Source organism: Centrocercus urophasianus, unplaced genomic scaffold (genome assembly GCF_019232065.1).
Source record: "Centrocercus urophasianus isolate 14NV4802_14NV808 unplaced genomic scaffold, USGS_Curo_1.0 seq_11, whole genome shotgun sequence".
In the NCBI taxonomy this organism is placed as follows: domain Eukaryota; kingdom Metazoa; phylum Chordata; class Aves; order Galliformes; family Phasianidae; genus Centrocercus; species Centrocercus urophasianus.
This window is the reverse complement of record NW_024884253.1, coordinates 45,370,480-45,392,178: the sequence shown is the minus strand read 5'-3', so window position 1 is coordinate 45,392,178 and position 21,699 is coordinate 45,370,480. Positions and strand designations below refer to the sequence as shown.

Below are 21,699 nucleotides of genomic sequence, written 5' to 3'. Positions count from 1 at the left end.
GCATGCAGGATGCTTCCAGCACAGGGCTGAGCAAGGCCCAGAAGGGATTGCCGTAGCTGCCATGTGCAGTGGCATCTCCTGGGGCTGCTGGGGGCTTGGGGCATGGCACTCCCATCACGAAATCCCCTGTTCTGTTTGCCTCCTGTGTCACAGCAATGACAAAGATGCACTGGTAGCAGTGCGACTTCTAACAGAGTGAGCTGTAAAGAGTGAAGGCAGGCTGAAGAGTGGCCATCTGGGAAGTGTTCAAAGTCGCGTACATAGTATCTCTCATCTCAGTGCCATTGCTTGCCTTTTACAGTCAATATGTTCGCAAACACTAATTTTCATTTTTAGTCAAAAAAGCCCTTCTCCTTGCCTACTTGCATTTGTTTGTACCACACATGAAAACGCACCACTGCCATTCAGTGCCTCATGGAGAAGCCCTTTCCTCCCTGCTCTGTAGCCTCGGCAGCTGCTGCTGAAGCCCACCTGTGGGAGAGGCTGCGCACATTTCTTATTGCTCAGGCTCTTTTTTTTTGTTTGTTTGTTTTGCCTAACTCTTAACTTTATTTTCCTGGTTACTTCAGCAGGAAAAAGGAGGCTTGAAAGAGGACTGAGATAACACATTTTTGGCTTTGGATCAACATTAATGAGCATTCAAGGTAATACAATAATGGAAAATTTAAAAAAAATAGTGTGAGTGAATAAAAACACAATCACAGAATAATCTGGACATCTAATTTTCTCACACTGTGTAAACCTACATACCTTCACCTGCATGAACAGAGCCGCATTGACTTATGCCAGCTCTTCTTGGCTTGCTCATTCTATTGATGACTCTGGCACTGAATTCAATGAGAGTGGGCAAAGCACTTCTGTGAGAGAGGAATCAGCAGTGGCACAGATGAAAGAAAAATAAAAGGTGGCAAGAGACAAAAACAAACAAACAAACAAAAAACCCAGCTGTATTGAAAGTTGCAGGGAATTGCTTTTTTTTCTTCTGGAGAGCAACATTGATATTCAAGTAGTAAATTTTTTTTTCTCCAAAAATATATCCTCACACAGTTGAGATTACAAGCATTGCTTTTCCTAACACCAGAAACCTGTAAACCTGTGGTGGAATTTGTTATGCAAAATATTCCTGCAGATGGGCCCCTTGCTGAGGGTAAGGAGTGCTAACAGTGGTATAGCGGAGCACACAAACTGTGATTTGCATGTCTAGACTTCTTTATTACAGTACTTTAGTTGCAACCTATCCTAGACAGACAAGTCAACTTCATTTTACACTTCATTACGTCTGGCTTCTTCTTTCCCAAGCAAAATAAGCATTTAGAAAGAACTGTGGAATTCAACCTTGGCACATACCATCACCTGCAGAGCTTTTTAGGGACCTGTAGAATAAGCCCATTTTTTCTACAACCCCTCCCTCCTTCCTCTGGTCAGTATTTATTCACAGCAGCTTTTACGTAATCCTTTTCATACTCATAAAACATGGAATTACAAGATGGGACAACATCTTTTAAGGAAGGTTAAGAAATCATTCAAAAAAGAGGTAGCAAGTTACAGAAGGTGGAAAAGCAATATAAAAACAAACCTAGGCTGCTGAATGACCTGGCTACAAGGCCTTCTCTATTGCTCTAGATATTTCTCTGTACAGGTATAGGAATACATAGTGTAAGATGCACATGATCACCCTTACTTTTTTTTTCATTCTCAGTACACAACAGGAGTTTAAAGCAGGTCAGAGCGGTCTCATGTATTGCTTTGCAATCCAACAATGCTGCAAGCAAATCAAGATCTGGAAGTTCATCTTTAGCGTGCCTCACTGGCAGCTCTGGAAATTGCTGATATTACCAATACAGCAAGCTCCATATAGGGGAACTTTCTGAAATTATGTCATCTACTTCTGCTGATCTGCATTTCCCATCACTGAGACCTTTCAAGGGCATACAGTTGCACGCTGTCCCTACCAGCCCACTCTTCTGCAGACCTCAGTGAAACCCAGGGAGATTCCCAGAGAGCTTCATGGAACGCACGTGCTGTTTGGTTGTTTTTTTCCTTCTGAACATGGTTCCTTACGCTGGGTTCCTTCCCCTCAAATGAGTGGGATTTCTGCACCAGAAAGGATGAAGCATCTTTACACCAGAACCTTTACAAGCACAAGGCATGCTGGAATCATAAATATAGGCTACTGCAGGCCAGGAGAATAAGGAAACAAAAAATTTGGAACGGTCTTTACTGTTTCACATCAAACAGAAACCAAATGTTCCCCAGTCTCCTAGGCACTGTGATGCAAATGTACTTTGTGCTAGAGCTCATCGCAGGGTCTTGAACGCTCAGAACCACGTATAAGCTGCAGTCAGGAGAAAACACCATGCCAGTCGTTTTCAGAAGAGTCCTTCCATAAATTACTTTATTTCTCATTAAATGAGCACAGAGTCATTACCATATTAATAACAGATATGTTTATTATTACATATCCATCAGTGCGGCTTTCAATACCACTTGAAACATGCAAATCGTCCTAAGGACGAATCAGTTTTCCAGTGCTTCTTATTTAATACACAACTGCAAAGCCATTATAAATTACTGAGGAGGTATTCGGTTAAGAAATAATATAAAATAAAACCATACTGCCCATATAACCATGAATGCATTCCTGCTACAAAGCAAGAGGCTGACAGCATTTACTGACATTCCTGAATTACCTGAAGCTTTTATGTTATATGCTCTTTATTTTTTTTCCCCATTGCCTGCACATTTCTTGCCTTATAAACTAGAACCAGTCTTTCTTTGTAAGAGGAATTCCCATTCAAAGATGGTCTTTAATTTAGAAAATGCATCTAGCATCTACAATACTTCAACCAATCCAAGTTCAGTAAAAACCACTGATAACACAATAGGTTTGTTTAGAGGTTTCCTTTGTTATTTTTTATATTTCTACATTTATTGACATGGCAATCATACAATTAACTCAAATCAAGGCACTAAAACGACAACGTAAAACCCAGTAAAAGTGTTCTAAGAATAATTTACATTTCAAACAGTGCATACATGTTTGTTAACTTAATGTATGTTATCTCTTGAATTTGTAAAGCAGTACAGTATTCAGTTACAGAAATGATGTACCCCAAAATATGCTTCCAAACTCGGTTCTTTTTCCTGTTAGTTTCTAATGCCTCTAATAGTAAAATAATTCAGTATGGCTTGGCAAAAATGCATAGATTAAAGGCAATTACTTGGCTTTCTCCCCCTTTACAAACCTGCTGAATCAGTATTCTGAAAAGCATAAGGTAAGATATTTAACACTTGGATCCGTTCCAAAGTGGGTGATTAGCATTAAGGCTGTTTAGAACTCTGCAGTGAAGGCACTGAAGTTCAAGTGATAAGGCTTCATTTGTAAGCTAGTTCTGCAGTCTTCAAGAGCACAACTGTTGAGTCCTGAAAGCAATTGCAGTCCTTCTCATTGAGAAACCTTCCTCCTCTACTCAGTTTCATATGCTCATCTTGACATAAATATCCCTTTCCGAGGGTAAACAGTCCTCTTCTTTCACTGATATGAAGAAAGTTGGCTGCATTTCATCGTGATTTACAGGCTTTTTTTTCTTTTTATATCCAAAAAAGGCAGCACCTTTTTTTATACACCTAGCTAAGCTTTATTTGCTTTAACTTGCATTACACAGTAATAATTAATCTAATCTACCTTTAGGCAAACCCGCAATTAAACACCCTCAGTGTGCTTTTGTGCCAAAGCAAGGAGGAGACAGTAATAGCAATCTTAACCCTGAAGCCTGTGATAGTTATGTTGGAAGGAACAACAGCCCGTCTGCACTGCTTTGTGTGGTTAAAAAGCTGTTTTTCAGACCGCATCCCATGAGGTTCCATTAAGCACTGTACACGTGGTTAGCTGGAACAAAGAAAAAGAACAGACAATTAATAAAACATACTTTAAAATTTGCTTCATAACATTCTTGCAGGTTTGTTAAGAACTTCCGAGAAGAAATTTTTTTTCCAATTGCCATGTATGATATTAAAAACATACCTACACAACCTTCCCAACTGGTCTTCACTTCTGACAACATCAGGTGAACACAGACATCAGATATGATAACGTTACTGCAGCTTTACCAGTAAATCGTTCATAGCACACAAGCATATTTGTGGCAAACATAAGTGACCTTCGTCCTCTTACAGGACTAGAAAAGGACTAGAGCACGCGCATGCAGTTGCCAAAGCTCATCTGATGCATGGGAAGTCCATTTGAAACATGCGTGAATTTCACTGGGTGCCCAAGTCCAAGTACATTACAATAAAACACCTCCCCTGTACTGATACAATGTGTATAAATTAGCCTGCTGTAAACTAGGAAGTGTAGTTTCAGATCTAGAAGCAGCACTGCAATTGCCGGCAAGCTCATAATGAAGTTATAATTCATATTTCTTAGTGATTAAGTTATTAAAAAATAAGACTAAGAAATAACTTATGTTCCAAGTTCCCTTTAAAGGGTCTGGTGCAATTCTCCACGACATCACTGCCCATCAACCACAAGGAAAGCCAGATTAGACCTAAATGAAATATCGTAAAACGTTTTAAAGGATGTCTTAAGGTCTGTACCCATCAATGAGACCAGACTGCGCTGTTACCGTCTGCCAAGAGAACAATTTCCACATATTTAGCAAAAGCTATGATACACATGGATCTCATAGAAATCATCACTGCTTCCCTTCTCTCTTCCTCTCACTCCCTAAGTAAAGAGGTCAGAGTCAGAACTGCAGGGTGCAGTGTCTTGATCTACCTGAAAGGACCTCCAGTTTCCCACTTCCATCTTCCTGACTCCGGAGGAGCGCCCCACCCTCTTACCCACCTTCCCTCAGCTCAGGCAGTCACCGCTCCTCCCAGGGGGCTGATTCCACTCACCAGCTCAGTGAACCAAGCCTATGGCTTTTTTGACAGTCAGAACTGTGCATCTTTGTTCAAAGGACCAAAAAGGATCATTTCAAGCACCTACCCAGGAGCAACGATAGGAGAACAGGGAAGGAAGACTGAAAAAGGAAAATTCTCCTCTTAGAGGAGTCGTCCATCACCAGCATCAGCGGAAACAGCCTGCTGGGTTAGCTCAGCTACTGTCCAATCCCGGGTTAGTGCTCAGTATGCAACACCTTCTATATGTGTATGTAATTACATGAACGTCAGGAGCACCAGAAGCAGACTTTCCTTAAGCAGGGAATTCTCCCTTCCTAAACATACAGAATATAACGTGCAGTGCTATGCAGGCACAGGGTGGCCACGACACATCGCAGCAGTCGCATCAAATCTGCCTGAGGGTTAGAAAACCATCCACAACAAAACGGCACAGAACAAGTTCCTATCTCATCTTTTTCTAATACTTACGTGGTAGGTATCTTTTCCTTATCTGCTCACATTGTCTGCAAATGCCACACAAGCCCCATTTTGTTGCAGCTAACCCAGTATCAGCTGCCTCCTTCTGTGCTGGAATGCAGCATGCCGCAAAGCCACCCAAGCAGCTCCTCAAGCACCAGTGAGCTGTGCGGGTGCCCACCTGCCTCCTGCATACATCTCACACGCAGCACAGCCAGGCTGGCAGCACACACGTACCTAGCACTCTTGCTGGCCAACAGCTGAGCCTCTCTAAATTGCTTATGCTCAATATTCCTCTTCCTCCATACTTGGTGCCTACAATACGTAGCAGTAAAACAGAGCTCGCTGTAGATTAATTACATGTTCTGAGAAACTATTTCCATGTTAAACATCAGTAAAAAACAAAATTCCGAGGTCAAGCATCAATTACACCAACAAGTTTGCTGAGGGATTCAGGACAAACTCTTGGAGAGTCACACAACTGTTATCTGTTTGATTCACATTGCAGCCTGCGCTCCAAGACGTTGAAAAGATCAGGATACCGTGTGAGTATTCATTTCTGAGTTGTGAGAATGTGAAATAAAGAAAGGGAACTTTACAAGGGCAAGGTTTGGCAGCACAGGGGAAGAACAAATACACTCAAATAACAGAGAGTGATTTCCAAAACGTACAGTCAGGATCATTTCAGTGTTGTTTTAGATTAGCCCAATTAATACTGCTTAAAGATGCACATAAATGCCATATTACAATAATTCTTTCCAATTCCATTTCAACCTTTAAAGAGAAACCTATTTTATGTTCCAGGAAAATAGTAAAAATGCACTTTTCTTTTACTGACATCAATCATTCTTTACATTAAAGGCTGAGAAATGTCCCTTACAGACAGAAATGAAGCATAACCTGCAAGCAGGTATTTCAAATAGAGTTTATGCTGAAAATTTCACATCAGTTGATCACATAAGAGCCCCTTTGTAGGAAGTCTCTCATGGCAACTGCAGGGGTGGGTGGCAGCAGAAGGAGGAGCTGAAGTTCTGCTCTAGAGCAGCTGCACAGGACACAAGACAGTGATACACATTTCAGAAAGGAAAAACTAAGATACTAAATGAAAACATTTTCATTGCTTTTCTCCAGTTTTCTGGCCTAAAGTAATATTCCTGGTTAACATTATCTTAAGGATCTTCACTGAGCATACCTGTAGCCCAAACTATAATCACCTGTGTTTTAGTATTAATTTCAGGAACAAGAAAACCACCACTCTTTGTAGCTTTTCTTTTATACTACTCGCCTCTGAAGGTGCATGCTCCATAATATACTTAATGCCCCCTTGTGCACAGAAGTTTGCATTTAACACACTTCATGCAAGGAATGTTTGGCAGTGCTTCCAAATTGATGTCCTTCAATCCAGAATGACTCTTTCCTTAATTTCCACTTCAAACTGTCCACCTACTCACTTATTCTTGGAGAAAGAAACATGCTATACTGTGTGAGGATGAGGGTTAAAAAAAATGAATTTACCATGTCCTAGCATTAAAAAACCCACAATTTAAACCTGTCTCTGGTTAACGCATACGGTCACAAACAGCTTTACTAACAACTCATGGAACAGTAGAAGACAGGAAATAAGAGAGCAAGGAGAAACGATGAATTCTGTCTATTCCTCTTTCAGGATTTGAGCACAGCTTTAGACAATCTGTTCTACAGTCTTCACTATGGCATTATTTCACAATTTCCTCTTAAATAAGATTTTTACAAACAGATACCTCTGTTTTTTAGTTAAAAAGATTCACAGCCTTCGTAGTTTCTCACCTCGTTTTTCCAGAAGTATTTTTAACAGCTTTTCGGAATGACTGGTTTGCTGAGGATCTTGTAGACATAGTTCTAGGAGAAGCACGAACAAAAGTAGAAGGCGGGTTCTTAGGGATCTTCTTTACTAAATGAGTTACCCATTTCTTCTGTTCATCTTGACAGGATGCCAGCAACAACATATCTCTTGCTGAAGTTACGTCGTAACTCACTGTAAGTAAAAGGCAGAAGATGAATTCCTTATCAGAATGAGAAATATGACCTACCAGCTGTTCCACCAGACAGCATACGTGGTGGCACCAACATACACACCTGGAATGGTTCATATTTTTAGAAGACGACAACCAGCAGGGGAGATTACAAATATTATTTCAATGTTTGTCTCCGTTAATATTCTTGACTTCAATACTCACGTAATGAGACAACTTGCACTGATTTCAGGCTTATGCTAAACAGCTGTGTGGATACCTCATGACTGACTTCCAGAGCACGTATCCCAAATACTCCATTTCACAGGAGCACAGAGAGGAAACTTTGACCCCAGTCTGTGAAGTGGCTGAAGAACCACTCTTCAAAGGTCTCAGCACAGCTTGGTGATGTGGTCACTGCATTGTCCCCAACTCAGCCAAGTATCAGCTGACAGAAAGAATGGTTCAGGAACCATTCTGGTTAGTGGACCAGCATCTGGGCAAAAGCCCTTGTGCTCTCACAGCTGAGCCACATTAGTTACACCAAAGGCCTCCCTGCAAAGACTTTCTCAAAGCTGCCTCTTCATAAGCAGTACTGATACCTTTGCATGGTGCAATTAACTCCTCCTTTTTATCCAAGTGGTCTCTATGGCACTTCACATGGCATCTTCGACATTCCAGGGCAGCCGGGGGCTTGAAGACATGCCAAAGAGGTTTGGCACAGGCCTCGCAGTTGGCTGGAAAGTGGTATATTGTTGGAATAAATTCATGGCCTTTATGATTTAGGAAGTTTGTCTTCTCTGCAGGCTGGACTGACTCTACCTCCACATCCTTCCTGCATTCCCCCTCATTAGCATACAAAATCTGAAAAAGGAATACTGCATGTTACTGTTGAAGCACTAAATATTTCTATACAGTTTCTAAAAATCACCAAATGTTTTCTTGAAAAGAACTGAAACAGGAATGACAATTCACTTCCTTTTTACCTGGAATATTTTAGGAATTTCTTCAGTTTCTGCTCTATATACATCTCCTTGAGTTACAGGTCGGACATGGAACAGCTTACTAGATTAAAAGAAAGACCAAACAGAAAATGTGACTATAATAAAATTGCTTTCAAGTTCTTCCAAATCTTGTTTATACAAGCAAAATTACATACTTCAAGGCTGCAATACAGTTTTAGGAATTCACTAATACCTTATAGATCTTGCCTAGTACAGTTAGTTGGTCTTACCCAAGTAAAACCAAAACATTTCATAGCATGAAAAGAGGATGATGTTACAACTGGTTCAAGACACACTGTGGCAAACTTAGCTGTGAAAAAGGCTTTCCAATTCTTTCTTAGAACACTCCAAAATCTGTACTATTACTAAAAAAGCATACTGATAACCCTGGATGGAAGTACAGTTTGTTGTTGGGTTTTTTTCCCCTTTGTCATGTTATCGATTGAGAAGCAATCAATGCCAGAAGATCATAAAGATCAATCTGGGGCACAAAGTGTTGAAAATACTGTTAAAACTGAAACAAATGTCATCCCACAATGGACGAAGATCTAAGGTCTATCCAGCCCAACATTCTCTTTTCAACAATAGCCATAACAGACATTTATGAAAAGAGAATAAGAAACAGCTCAAAGAGAAAATAATGGTTTGTCCTGTTCACAAGCAAATGGCAGCTTAAGCGCACCCTGATTTGGTGATTCCTTCCTGACCCTTATATTCTTAGTCACTGGTAGACTGCTTCATGCATTTTAAAGCCTTCTTCCAATTACTACTCTATGAGGTTCTGTAACATTCAGCTGTTCAAACGTCATAGCCAGTCATGTAAGAGTGATGGGTTTCAGTGATGAAACATCCTTCCTTACGTACAACCAACATACAGGGGAAACTATTTACTGTTCCTCTTTAATAGAAATTGTCTGGAAAATTTAGAAATGTTTTGAGCTTGGTCAACACCAATCCCTTCTCAGACTGCAAGAACAAGTTATGAGGCAAAGGGATGAGACCTAAAACCAGAGAGCCTGTACCTTACTTTGGTGTGCCCCATGATATCACAACCTGCATTAGAAAACAGCTATTTGAAGTAACAGGACAAACCAGTCATTAAAATATCGGGGGGCTGTGCCACAACTTACCACCCATCCCATACTTCAACCAGCACAGATAAAAAGGTAACACCAAGTCACAAAAAGAAAAAGAACAGGCAGGTTCCACTGTTTCTGTCTCTGTCATAATAAGCCTCATCTCTTCTGCAAAAATAGACCAGTGAATGCAGAAAGACCCACACTATCCTGTGATTCAGTTTTTAGCCATAGCAATACAAAAAACCCCTAAAACACAGGATCTTCCATTAAAGACAACAGCATCCTGAAATACATTTTCCAATTAGTACAGGAAATTCAAAATTATTTATGGAATTTTGATTCCAAGATGACAGATCTCTTATCAGCTTGAACACAGTGCTCTCTTGTCAACACAAAGCTAACAGTAACTGTACTTACTCTATGTCTAGTACCATGGATGGATTAGACTGGTCCTTGTCCTTTTCATCATTATAGAACAGTATCTTTTTACTGCTCACCACAACGTACTGGGAAGAGAAAAGGTAAAAACAAGCTAAAATTGAATGCTAAAAAGAAACATTTATCCAGTTGTGTTTTCCTAAGAACATGAAAAACCTTTTTTTTTTTTTTTTTTTTTTTTTTTAACTGTCTTTTCAGCTAGTATGAAGAGATATTTAAGTCCTCGCCAGAGATACTTCTGACAGCTGAGCAACACTACAGCCACAGTGATTGTGTACTGCCATGGCAGAACTCCACAGTGTCCTTAATGACTTTGGGAGTCTATCCACACAGAACTCAAATTTCACTTGAGACTGCAAAGTTGATATGAAAAATTATTGCAATCCTGAGCAGCTCCTAGAATGCAGAGTATCACTTGTTGATACGCTGCAAACACCTCGTGTAGTCCAGAGACCTGCAGGACTAACTGCTGCTTTGCACCAAACAATTGGTAGCCTGAAGGAGTTAGCAACTGAGCTCAGAATCTACTTCCTATCTAATGGACTAAAACAACAAGGAGCAAAAGTAAAGCAGCAGTAAGAGTGAACAGATGATAGTCTGATATACATTCCAGATCTAGGAATAAACTGAAACAGTAAAGGAAAAGTTTGCAGAGGAAGAGAAATGAACATTGTTTTGCAGCATTCCTCTTTCCTCTTTCCCCCAGTATGCCTGCCACCCCCAAAAGCCCATTCATATTGTCCTCAATTTAAAGCACACAGACACCTTCCCAGTGCTGCTCCTAATCACACAGAATTATAAAAACTAGTTCAGATGACAGGAATGACAAAGCACGCTGCCCAGAGAAAACAAGTTTTGTAACCCTACAAGTGAGTAAAGGTCAAATACCTCTAACCTAAGCACTTCCCAGTGAGCTCAGATCTGTAGCATTCACTGCTTGTCGCTCTTCACTAGGACCTGCCAGTCCAACGTCTTTGCTACGACTGCCCATAAGCACAAGCTCAACCATCACCGTGGCAGTCCCCTCCCCTGTAGTTTCAAGCATTTTAGAATATATTAAAGGTATATGTATAAAAAAAAGGATCTAAAAGACTGGTCCAACCATATTCATCTCCACATTCTAGTATAATACAACTCAAAAGTAAGGGGAAATAAGAGAATACACAAACAATTCATCTTGAATTCCAGTTACTGGTAGGTAATTGAATGAGTTTCTGCATGACAGCAGTACTGACTGTTCTGTAAATGCTGATCACTCCTCCTTACAAGAGGAGTTTCCTCATTACACAGGAATGAGTCTGACTTCACAATCTGAATATGAAAGTGACCTTAGCAAGTTCATAGGAAAGTGTTTGACACGTGTTCCTCAAGCTGCACATTTCAGCTGAGCACATCTCGACTACTGATCTCAAGCCCTCAGTCAGAAGTCTTTAATACAAAGCCTGATCAAGGTGACTAACTGCTAAGTCTTCATGGTGCAAGCCTCTTGCAATCTGCCCCAACACAGAAAACATCTGTGCTTGTACTCTTTTGATCTACTTCAACAGAAAGCTGATGCCTTTTTTGCCTTTGAAGTATACAACTCTGCCTTTCACAGTAAGAGAACAGCCTTAAAATGACTACTGCTAACAAATGCAAATTCTGATTACAATAGAATTCAGTTATCACACTGCTGACACTGTTTCAGATGCAGTGTAGTTCAGCCAAGAAAATACACACTCCAGTCAATACAGCCCCTCATTCAGCATCTTGAAACTCAGCTTAACAAATCCTGTCAGCATAATTTGTTTTACAGAGGCAACCACCTACAGCTCAAATGTCCTCAAAGTGCAGGACCTATTTTTTAAACTAGAGGAGCATCAATGGAGTAACTGACTGCAATATCTTGCATGCCTGAAGAAGTTCGAGTCTTTTAGTGGAGAAGCTGAGTTTATCTCAAGTTTATAAATTTAATCATCCAAGGGTGAACGAATATTCTAGAAGACATGTAGAGATGTCTGTAAGATATATTCCAACAGAAAAAGGATGTAATATTTTAGGTAATTAAGAACAGAATGAAGTAATGTGTTTTGTGCCAAAGGAATGCCAAAAGTCTGACAGCAAGCTGGATAAATCAATTCTAGAACAATAAAAGTCAGACAGCCTTAGATATCAAACAAAATTTCCGATACATCTTGCATATCTGTTTTTCTGCTACATCACTTTCTTTATATATGCAGTATATACACGCTGGAATACTCTCATTACTTTTTTTGCTTCTTAAATATGAGCTGTAAAACCAATTCCACCCTTACTGCATGCCTAAAAACAAAACAAAACAACAACAACAGCATTTTTCAAGGGAGTTAGGGAAGAAAAAAAGAAATCCATCTGTACCTGTTTCTTCCAACCGTGCCGCTTTATATTTCCCTTGTTTGGTATTGAAAGCCAACCTTCAAGCCTTGATTCTAGTTTAAAAAAAAACAAAAACCAGTAAGTAACTGTATATATTTATGTTATTATTTATATTAATTATATATAGTAAAGCAAAATAACACAAAGCAAACTATTACTAGAAAGGAAAATGTACTACATGCAGTAATAGGCAATTACCAATTCAGCAAAGCAGAATAAAAAGCACAGCTGAATAAAAGGAAGATATAAGCATTTATTTCATGCTCCATCACAAGCTAACACTTTATCACACAGTTACTGCAGAATAAAGTGAAGCTGCTTTCCTAGATGTCGACATTTAAACACAATGTACATTGTTTGCAGAGGGTCAGGCCACAGAAAAGACTTGGCTTTGGAAGTGTGTTACAGCTCAAACGGAGGATGATTCAGAAATTTTCAGTGTAAATACCATTTAACACTCACAGGGTCTACATGAAAATATTCAGCAGGAAAATGCAGCAAGTAAATCAGATCCACATTTCCCAAGGGAAACAAAAAGAAGAGTGCACAAGAGCAAGCAAAGCTACACAGGTGTTCCATTACTCACAGAAGATAAGCATAGGAGATAAATAAATAAGGAATGCAGGAAGAATCAACTAGATATCAGGAATAAAAGACAAGCATTTTATTCAGATTTTCAGTGGAGAGCTTTTCAAAAATTACTTTAAAATCTTATATTTTGCTATCATGAAATTAGCAATTTAACAATTCTACAGAGAAAGGTCACAAGAAAAACAAGTCTGCCTGACTGACAGCCCCACCTGGCATTAAAACTAGGTATGGAACAAACACAGCTTTCCAACATTATTCCTACAGCATGCAATATTTAAAAGTGGACTACAATAAAGAAATAAGACAGAATCATGCCTTTATCATTTCTCAGCAGACTACAGAAAAGTCTCAAAATACTGGGTGGGGACAGTGAACTGCTCAAATCCTATCTGGAGAAAAGCAGAACCCTTTCCAACCAGAAATCTGCCTTGAACAATTAAGACTTTTCTGCCTCTTCTACCCGTGTAAGACTTGCATTGAGGACCTGAGAGGCCCCCTCTCCTCCTCCCCTCCTCCCAGGTCTTAATAATCCATGGCTTTAGAAATGGAAACATACTGTCTGTAGGCATCACAGCTAATGCTCACCTTATGTTGAGTATTTGGTCCTTGACAATTTAATTTCTGCTTTTAGCATTTTAGAAATATGCTAAAGGTGAAGTCCCCTTTTGAAGAAAAAGAAAGAAAAACCAAACCAACCTGATTACCTGCTGCTAATGAACATACTACAGTGGTTCTAAAGGAACACTGCACATTTTGGGTAATTGTGCCCTATGAAAATTTGGAAAGATCCCATAATGACAGATTTTAAAGAAGCATCAGGTACTACGTTGTTTATACAGATACCATGAGGAGGAATATTTTCCTAAGCTCACTTCTATTTCAGTACATCCTGGAAGAAATTTCACATGCAGTAGAAAGTGGGTATGTTATTACAAGTGAATTGGTTGACATTCTTTTCTGCCTACTATAAATCTATTCTAGTGAGCAAATACTATTTGAATGAGAGAGAATTTCTGAACTGTGAATATCATATTGCAGTCAAAAATATTTTCTGAATGTGCTCCTTTTCAGCAACAGCTAACATGAGACTGGAACTAAATGTACTCGTGAAAGGGCAGATGAGCTATTCTTGTTCCAGCCTTGCCACAAATGCTCATCTTGAGTAATATTTACAGTGCTTTTTGATTTTCCTTGACAGAGTTAGCTAACAACTGCAAATGCCCATCTGGACATTTTGCCAATATCTGATCCAGACGAATAATATTTATGAGTGTTCTGATTAAGTAATTAAGAAAATATGAGCTACCCAGACTATGAAAAAGATTTTTCCAACTTTGTCTCTAAAAAGCAACAGGAAGGAGTTAGACCTTGAAAATACCTGATGGCCAGCTGGACCCAAACAGAATATGAAGAAAAAACATCTGTGAAAACTATAACTCTTACACTTCTCTCTCAATGCATATTAGAAGATGGATTTGCATTTTAAACATCTTCATGGCTAATATTCATATTGCCACAATAGTGACTCAGGATGATAAACAGGAGTTCTAACACTAAGTTAGAATTAGAGAAGACAACAACTGCTAGTAGTGATTCATGAGCTTTTGCAGGTTTTGAGCTGAGTAATACAGGTGCCTTCAGGAGCAATACAGTATTTTGTCCATGTTAACAAATTCCTGCTCCTCAAACTCCACCCATAACAACGAAGTGAAAGATTACTCTCTCACTAACTCCTTCCAACCAGCCCTTCCCATTTGATTTTTTACCACATTTTCATTTAAACCTCACCAAGACAGCTGGATCAGACTTTGATAGCTACCTGTAGGAAGATTTCAAGAAGTCATAGCTGTGTCCTGTATTCCAAAAAACTGTTGTCTGAGGTGGTTCATGTTCATTGCTCTATTCTGTCTGTGTAAAATACCATCTAATAATATGCATCAAAATATTCCTTCAGTTAAAACTGCCAGACGACTCAGCTTTAAGTTATCTGAACCTCTGAACAGGTTGCCCATAGATGTGGTAGATGCCCTGTCCTTGCAGACACTCAAGGTCAATCTCGACAGGAATCTGAGCAACCTGACTGAACTGCCGGAGTCCCTGTTCATTGCAGGGGAGTTGGGCTAGATGACCTTTACAGCTCCCTTCCAATTCAAACAATTCTACGATTCTATGATATTGCAATTCGGATGAAAACAACCAATTCAGAACAGGTTAAAGTGTCCCATAATTGTTAGGAAAAAACCCTTGAAGTTCATGCTTGAATTTTGGCTCTGCAAAACTTTTTACAAGTATTGAGGCTTGGTAAGCCTAGCCAGGAGGAAGAGGCATTCTAAAGGCATAACTGAAATGCACATTATTCCAGCTGCTTCACCAAGGATTCTAACACTGGAGACACTAACTGAAACATGAGTCTAGTTGAAGGCCAGTAACAAGCAGAAGATCCCAGCTCCACTTCTTCTTGACATCTTTACTCCACAATACAGTTTGTTCATTGAGTGGAGTATCTGTCTTTGGTACTTTTGGATGGATACTTTTGATACTTTTGGAGTGGATCCAAATCAGTGTGGAGTGACTGACTCACCAAAGGGACAAAGCCATCCAGGGCTGACAAGAATCTCATGAAGTTAAAAAGGAGAAGAGTAGAGTCCTACACCTGGGCAGGAACAACCTCACACACCAGGACATAGAGGAGGGCAGAACTTGGGGATCCAAGTGGACACCAAGGCTGTGGAGTTTCCTCCCTGGAATGTTCAGAAGTCACCTGGACATGGTGATGGATGATGGCCAACTTGCTCTCAGTGTCCTCATTTGAGCAGGAGCTTGACCACATGACCTCCAGAGGTCTCTTCCAGCCTTAACCTATGATTCTGTTATTTCCTCTTTTATGGCATGGGGTATGTACACTTTAAAGACTGGCTTTCTTTTCCTGCTTACAATGCTAAGTTAAATGCTAGTTGAACGCTAGTTTAGTTCTTCTGTGCTCTCTACTTAACTCACAAAAGTGTGAAATATGATCACACTAACATCACAATCTCCTTAAATTACCTCAATTGCTTCTTATTCAAATTCTGATAAACTTAGAGCCTCACTCAAACAAACAAAAAAACCCAACACATTCTAAGGACAAAATCAAAACATATTTTAAAAACATACATGAGATGTCCTAATAACATAATATTAGTGGTCCTACCTGTATGAAATACTAACATCAGAAGCACAACTGCAGTAAAAGTAAGAGGCATGTGGAAAGAAGAGGGCAAAAAATGAAGGGAAGTGAAAGGTTGGTAAAGTAGAAATTGAGGAGTAAAGAAGACAAAGGGAAAGACTGTAAGAAGTTCCAGTAATCATGCTATTTTAATTAACAGTGATAAAATTATAGCTGATTTGTTACAGCTAAGTAAATTTCTGCCCCCAAATTCAAAGTGTCAGTTTGGACAGATACTTAAAAATGCACAATTGCAAAGGGAAAACTGGAAACAACATACCATAGCGTGAAGCAGACAAAGAAAGAGCTATAAACTGCTATAAACTTCCCCAGATCTAGCAGAGTGTCACACTGACTTAATATTAATTTTAAGGAAATAGAGAAGATGTTACCAGATGGAGGCAAGCGATGAGGGTTTGTTTTTTTTTCAGTACATTACAAAACAGCCATTTTGCTGAAAATGGTGGAGAAAGTGCTGATTATTACTATCCCTATCTAGGGATATAGAAACGTGAACATACTGATTACACACTGCAAATATTGAGGGGTGGGAAATCACCAGTGTTAACAGTGGGCCTCCAAATACAATGTCTGCAACTGAAGCTATATGGGAATCACCAGCTTACATTTGATATTCTTCTAAACTGTTGAATCAGAATACCATACTCTGCTATGCATTATAGAAATTTCTACAGTTTGGTGGGTTGTTTTTTTCCCTTCTGCACAGACAACTGTTGCCACCAGAAAAATGCTACATGACTAACAAACAAGATCAAGGCAAGTTTACACTCAAGATATAAAATGCACTATGGAAATACGCTGGCCCGCTACTGGATTCACTCTACACTGCAAATTGTAGTTACTATGTTCAAACAGCAGTGACAGCTATATTCCTTCCACAAAAGTGGAAAGTTAAGGTAATACTGTGCCGTAAAGTACTTAGAAGACTAAGTGTGAGCAGCTGAGCCATGAAACTGAAAAATAAATTCAAAAAATACAAGTAGAAACGTGACACAGAAAGATAGTCACAAGGTATTTTCAAGAAGGTAGTGACCTATTTGAAAGACTGGAAGAACGGACCTTCCAAAATTGTGTATATGCACAGAAAACAACTACTTCAAAGACATTTTCCTCTTACCTGAAAGATTTCCATCAATTTCATCTGGCTGTAGACTAGAAACGCTGGTGGAATCCATTCCTTGCTGGAGATCCAAAATTTTCCTTCGTAGTTGTTCTATGTCACTCTCTTTACTATCCAGCTGCATCTGTAGCTCATTCCTATATGTTGATTCTTCTGCTAGTTGCTGTATTTGTATACACATACATCATCACCAAGGTATCAAAAATATGGGAGCAAAGTATTTAAAAACAAAACCTTACTACTTCTTTTTGCCCCAAAATCTCTAGACACTTTTGATAGCATTGACATAAATTATTATAATAAAAATGTTCCTAAAGTCTAGGAAAAAAGGCTAAATATCACAGACAAAGCAATACATTGAAGTAGAAAATGTTAGTAGAACTTATAACAAAAAATTTAATCTTCCAGAGAAAAACCATATGAATAACATACTAAGCAATATTCAGTTTTCATAATGTACCAGTCTCTCCCACAGTTACCAACTGAGAAAAGAAAATGAATGAGAACAACACAGCTGCACTAAAATTCTAGTCTAGTACATCAGGAACAGAACTCCTTTTCTCAAGTGCACTAAGAGCTGCACGTTTTCCCTGGGCAGAGCTTCATAATGTGACAAAAATGAAGATCATTTTACCGCTTGCATTTCATTAAGCTCCTTCTGGTATTTCACTACCATCTGATTGAATTTCTCTTTTTCTTGATTAAGCTCCAGTTGTAGCTTTCGGTTTTCCTTGTCTTTCTTCCTCAAATCTTGCATGCTTGCTTTCTTTCTATCTATTTTAAAATCTTTTCTATTCATGATCTCAGCCAGTTTGTTGACAGCCTGTTACAAGAAACAGATAAGTTGGAAAAGTTATGTATGAAAGCAAGTGTCACGTAAACCTTCCAAGTTTATCTAGTTGGAGGATTAGCAAAAATGTGCAAGTCTTCATGATCTAAGAACAGAATGGGAGAGGTGTACTTCAATAAATCATTGTAATTAATTCCAAAACTGAAAACATACCCCTAGGGATACATTAAAATGTGTACCTCGGTTACTGTATTTCTCACACCAACACCCAATTCAAATAGCAAAAATGGAGATAAGAGCTTGAAAAAGATAAACTCTCACCCCATTCCAACTTCTCCAATCATCTCCACCTGTCTTTAAAAAGTGTAGACTTCCCAATACCACTGCAATGTAGTTGGTACTGAAAAAGTAATCTCTAGCCCCTGAAAAATACTTCACCAGTATTAATGGACCTTACTATACTAGTAATAATTCTGAAAAGCCCTCATAATCAATTTTATTTAAACTCTAAATATCAGTACTATACATTATGATTAGCACTTGGGCTGGAGGAATCCCAGGCATCCATTCAGACTGGAAGGAGCAGTCCTTGAGAGCAGCCTTGTGAAGAAGGGGGTCTTGATAGATAAAAAACTTAACATGAGCCAGCAGTGTGCTGTTGCGGCTCGGAAGGCAAATGGCATCCTGGACTCCATCAAAAGAGAGGTGGCCAGCAGGGACAGGGAAGTGATTGCCCCCTCTACTCTGCTTTTGTGAGGCCCTATCTGGAATACTGCGTCCAAGTGTGGAGCCCCCAGTACAAAAGAAGACAGGGAGCTGTTGGAAAGGGTCCAGAGGAGGGCCTCTAGGATGATCAGAGGACTGGAGCACCTCCCCTGTGAGCACAGGCTGAGGGAGCTGGGCTTGTTCAGCCTGGAGAAAAGAAAGCTGCGGGGTGACCTCATTGCAGCATTTCAATACCTAAAAGGGAACCTACAACGAGGAGGGGAATCAACTTTTTGAAAGGGTTGATATGTGTAGGACAAGGGGAAATGGTTTTAAGTTGAGGGAGGGGAGATTTGGGTTGGATGTCAGGGGGAAATTCTTTACAGAGAGAGTGGTGAGGTACCGGAACAGGCTGCCCAGAGAGGTTGTGGATGCCCCGTTCTTGGAGTTGTTCAAGGCCAGGTTGGATGGGGCCCTGGGCAGCCTGGTCTGGTATTAAATGTGAAGGTTGGTGGTCCTGCATGTGGCAGGGGGGTTGGAGATTCATGATCCTTGAGGTCCCTTCCAACCCTGTGATTCTGTGATTAAATTAAATTAAATTAAATTCATTAAATTAACAAATCCCAGGCACTAAGAACTAGTTGCACCAAAAAAACAACAACAACAAAAAAAGTTGAAATATATCTGACATGCAACATCATTTTTACTTTATTCAGTTACGTAAGACTTATACCTGTGTCTTCAGAGTTCTCTCATTGTTGATACTCTTCTCATATTGCATTCTAATATTGTTAATTTCTTCCTCTTTTTTCAGCTTATATTCTGTTAAAGTAAGATTCAACTTTGAGATTTTAGGACAAGGTAAGTATTCCTAAGCTTAATCACATAAAACTGTACCATTCTATTTCCCCTTATTCCTATTGCATCACCTAAAAAATGATAAATGTTACTGGTCTTGTGCTACTAATCCTATTTACTGATGGCACCAAGATGAAATACTATAAACAACCTATCTATCCCACCTGCAATCTCCTGATTTTTCTCAGCGTTTCTAAGCATTTTACTGATAAGAATTCTTTCATCAAAGATACAAGCACTTAATGAATAATTTTCAAATACTTAAAACTAACAAACATGATAAAACTAACATATATATATATAAACTGAAAATTTTCTCGTCCAGTCCCTGTGAAATCCCTGCTCTTATAGAAATGCAGAATAAAAGGAAAATATTCCTGCTTACATAGTGTTTAAAACACCATTGGCATCTCAACTGGTAAGGTCTTTCCTCTTACAGTTAACAGATACTAAAATACATGTTCTGATTACACGTTCCTTGCTCAAATGCAGAATCACAAGCAGCTTCAACAGTGTATTTTCCACTTATTCTGAATGCAAGGAATTAGAATGCAAATCCACCAATAAGAGCATAATTCTAAATTAAAAGCTGTCTTAAGGAAGATGAAGTATCGATGCTGTCTTACTGAGACAGAATGGAACACTTCATTAAGTACACTGCATGCAAGGTGAAATGAGTGAAACACCACTTTTCCTTAACACTTTTCATTCACTTGAGGTAGGGCTGGCAGAAAGAAGTTGGACAGACAGGGTAAGGAAGAGCTGTACCAGGCAGGCATTCCTGATAATGCCTGCAGAAACCTGCATTCTAACTTGCTTTAAAAACTGAGGCAAGCAGAGGCAGCAGCTCACTTATTTCTGCCTGCTGAAACTGAGATTTTAATTGTTCTTAACAACAGAAAGGCAGCATATGGGAATGGAACAAATACGGTAGAGTAGCAATTCACATGTAATTTCAAGATGACACATTTCCCATCAAGTCACTTCACCACTATGGAGGACATACAGGAATTTCCCATTTTCATTTTCACCCGTGCTTCAAATTCATTTGTGCTTCATTACAACTAATTGAAGACTCCTAATTTAAGATGACATACCTTCCTCCTGTTTCTTCATTTTTTCACTGATCTCTGAATTTTCTTTTGTTATTAGATCAACATCTTTGGTTAACGTGCTGTTAGTTTCTTCCAGCTAAATGAAAACAAATACATTTTACGACAGAGATATTGTCATATTTATAAGATTATTTTCTTAAATATCCTTAATCTGTAGCAGCCTCTTACTTGGGATGTCTTCAAGTGTGCATTAAAGAAAATTGCTTACCTTTCAAAATTGAACTATAAAAATGATACATTTTTTCTAAGTTGCCTTGACATACCAGAAGGTTCTAGAATACAACTGGTCTCACAAAGCATCTTTTTAAAAATCCTCTTTACAAAACTGAAAATACTCTAGCATACAATTAAAAATTCAGTCAAAAATAGATTGCAGTCATTGAATGTGGTGGTTCACAATTAATTTTGTGGCACTTCAGAAAAAACAGTATCCAGAGGGCAGATCCAATGGATCTAGAAAGAAAAGCAGCAGACAGATGATAGAATTCCTGCATTCAAGGCCAGAGAAGATTCAATGAACCAGTTGCTAAATAACTGATGTTTATAATGAAAAACAGGCAAAAGTCAGTACGAAAACAAAACTAAATTTTGTCTGAGTCAAAGTATATAGAGGTAAATATTCAAACAGGTTTGCAAAAAAAAAAAAAAAAAAAAGCAACTGTAAAGAAAAACCATTATGCTTTGAATATGTTAACTGCCAGAAGGCACAATCAAGATCACTTTGCTAGCTACTTAACGAGTATATGTTAAAAGCATAATCAGAGTATTTGAAACCAGGAAGAATACTGACAAGAAGGTACTATTTCTATGCCCTGCTAACACACTCTAAACAGTTTTTAAGAAATTGTTCAGTTTTGGAAAGTCAGAGCTCTTAACAGGGCACAGACTGTAGGTGCAGTTAGTATTACTTTTACTGCCTTCTTATAGAGATCTAACATGTAGCAATGCTAGGAGAAAACTTTCAGTAACTGATCCAAGATGAACAGCCACTTTTCCAATCCCAGGACTCTTAAGAGTATCTGCATAC

At 39.0% G+C, this 21,699-nt stretch overlaps 1 protein-coding gene across 2 annotated transcripts in view; it reads right to left on the bottom strand.

Moving 5' to 3' along the window:
* Positions 1-2,366: 2,366 nt before the first annotated feature.
* Positions 2,367-21,699, bottom strand: part of ROCK1 (Rho associated coiled-coil containing protein kinase 1) — an 80,654-nt gene continuing 61,321 nt past the window's right edge. For both annotated transcript variants that reach the window (XM_042833892.1, XM_042833900.1), the window contains 10 exons: positions 20,655-20,748; positions 19,433-19,521; positions 17,839-18,027; positions 17,202-17,367; positions 12,250-12,320; positions 9,853-9,941; positions 8,339-8,417; positions 7,955-8,216; positions 7,168-7,375; positions 2,367-3,889 (listed from right to left, as the gene is read on the bottom strand). In XM_042833892.1, coding sequence (XP_042689826.1) covers positions 3,886-3,889; positions 7,168-7,375; positions 7,955-8,216; positions 8,339-8,417; positions 9,853-9,941; positions 12,250-12,320; positions 17,202-17,367; positions 17,839-18,027; positions 19,433-19,521; positions 20,655-20,748 — 1,251 coding nt within the window. In that variant the 3' untranslated portion in view covers positions 2,367-3,885. The remainder of the gene's footprint in view (positions 3,890-7,167; positions 7,376-7,954; positions 8,217-8,338; positions 8,418-9,852; positions 9,942-12,249; positions 12,321-17,201; positions 17,368-17,838; positions 18,028-19,432; positions 19,522-20,654; positions 20,749-21,699) is intronic.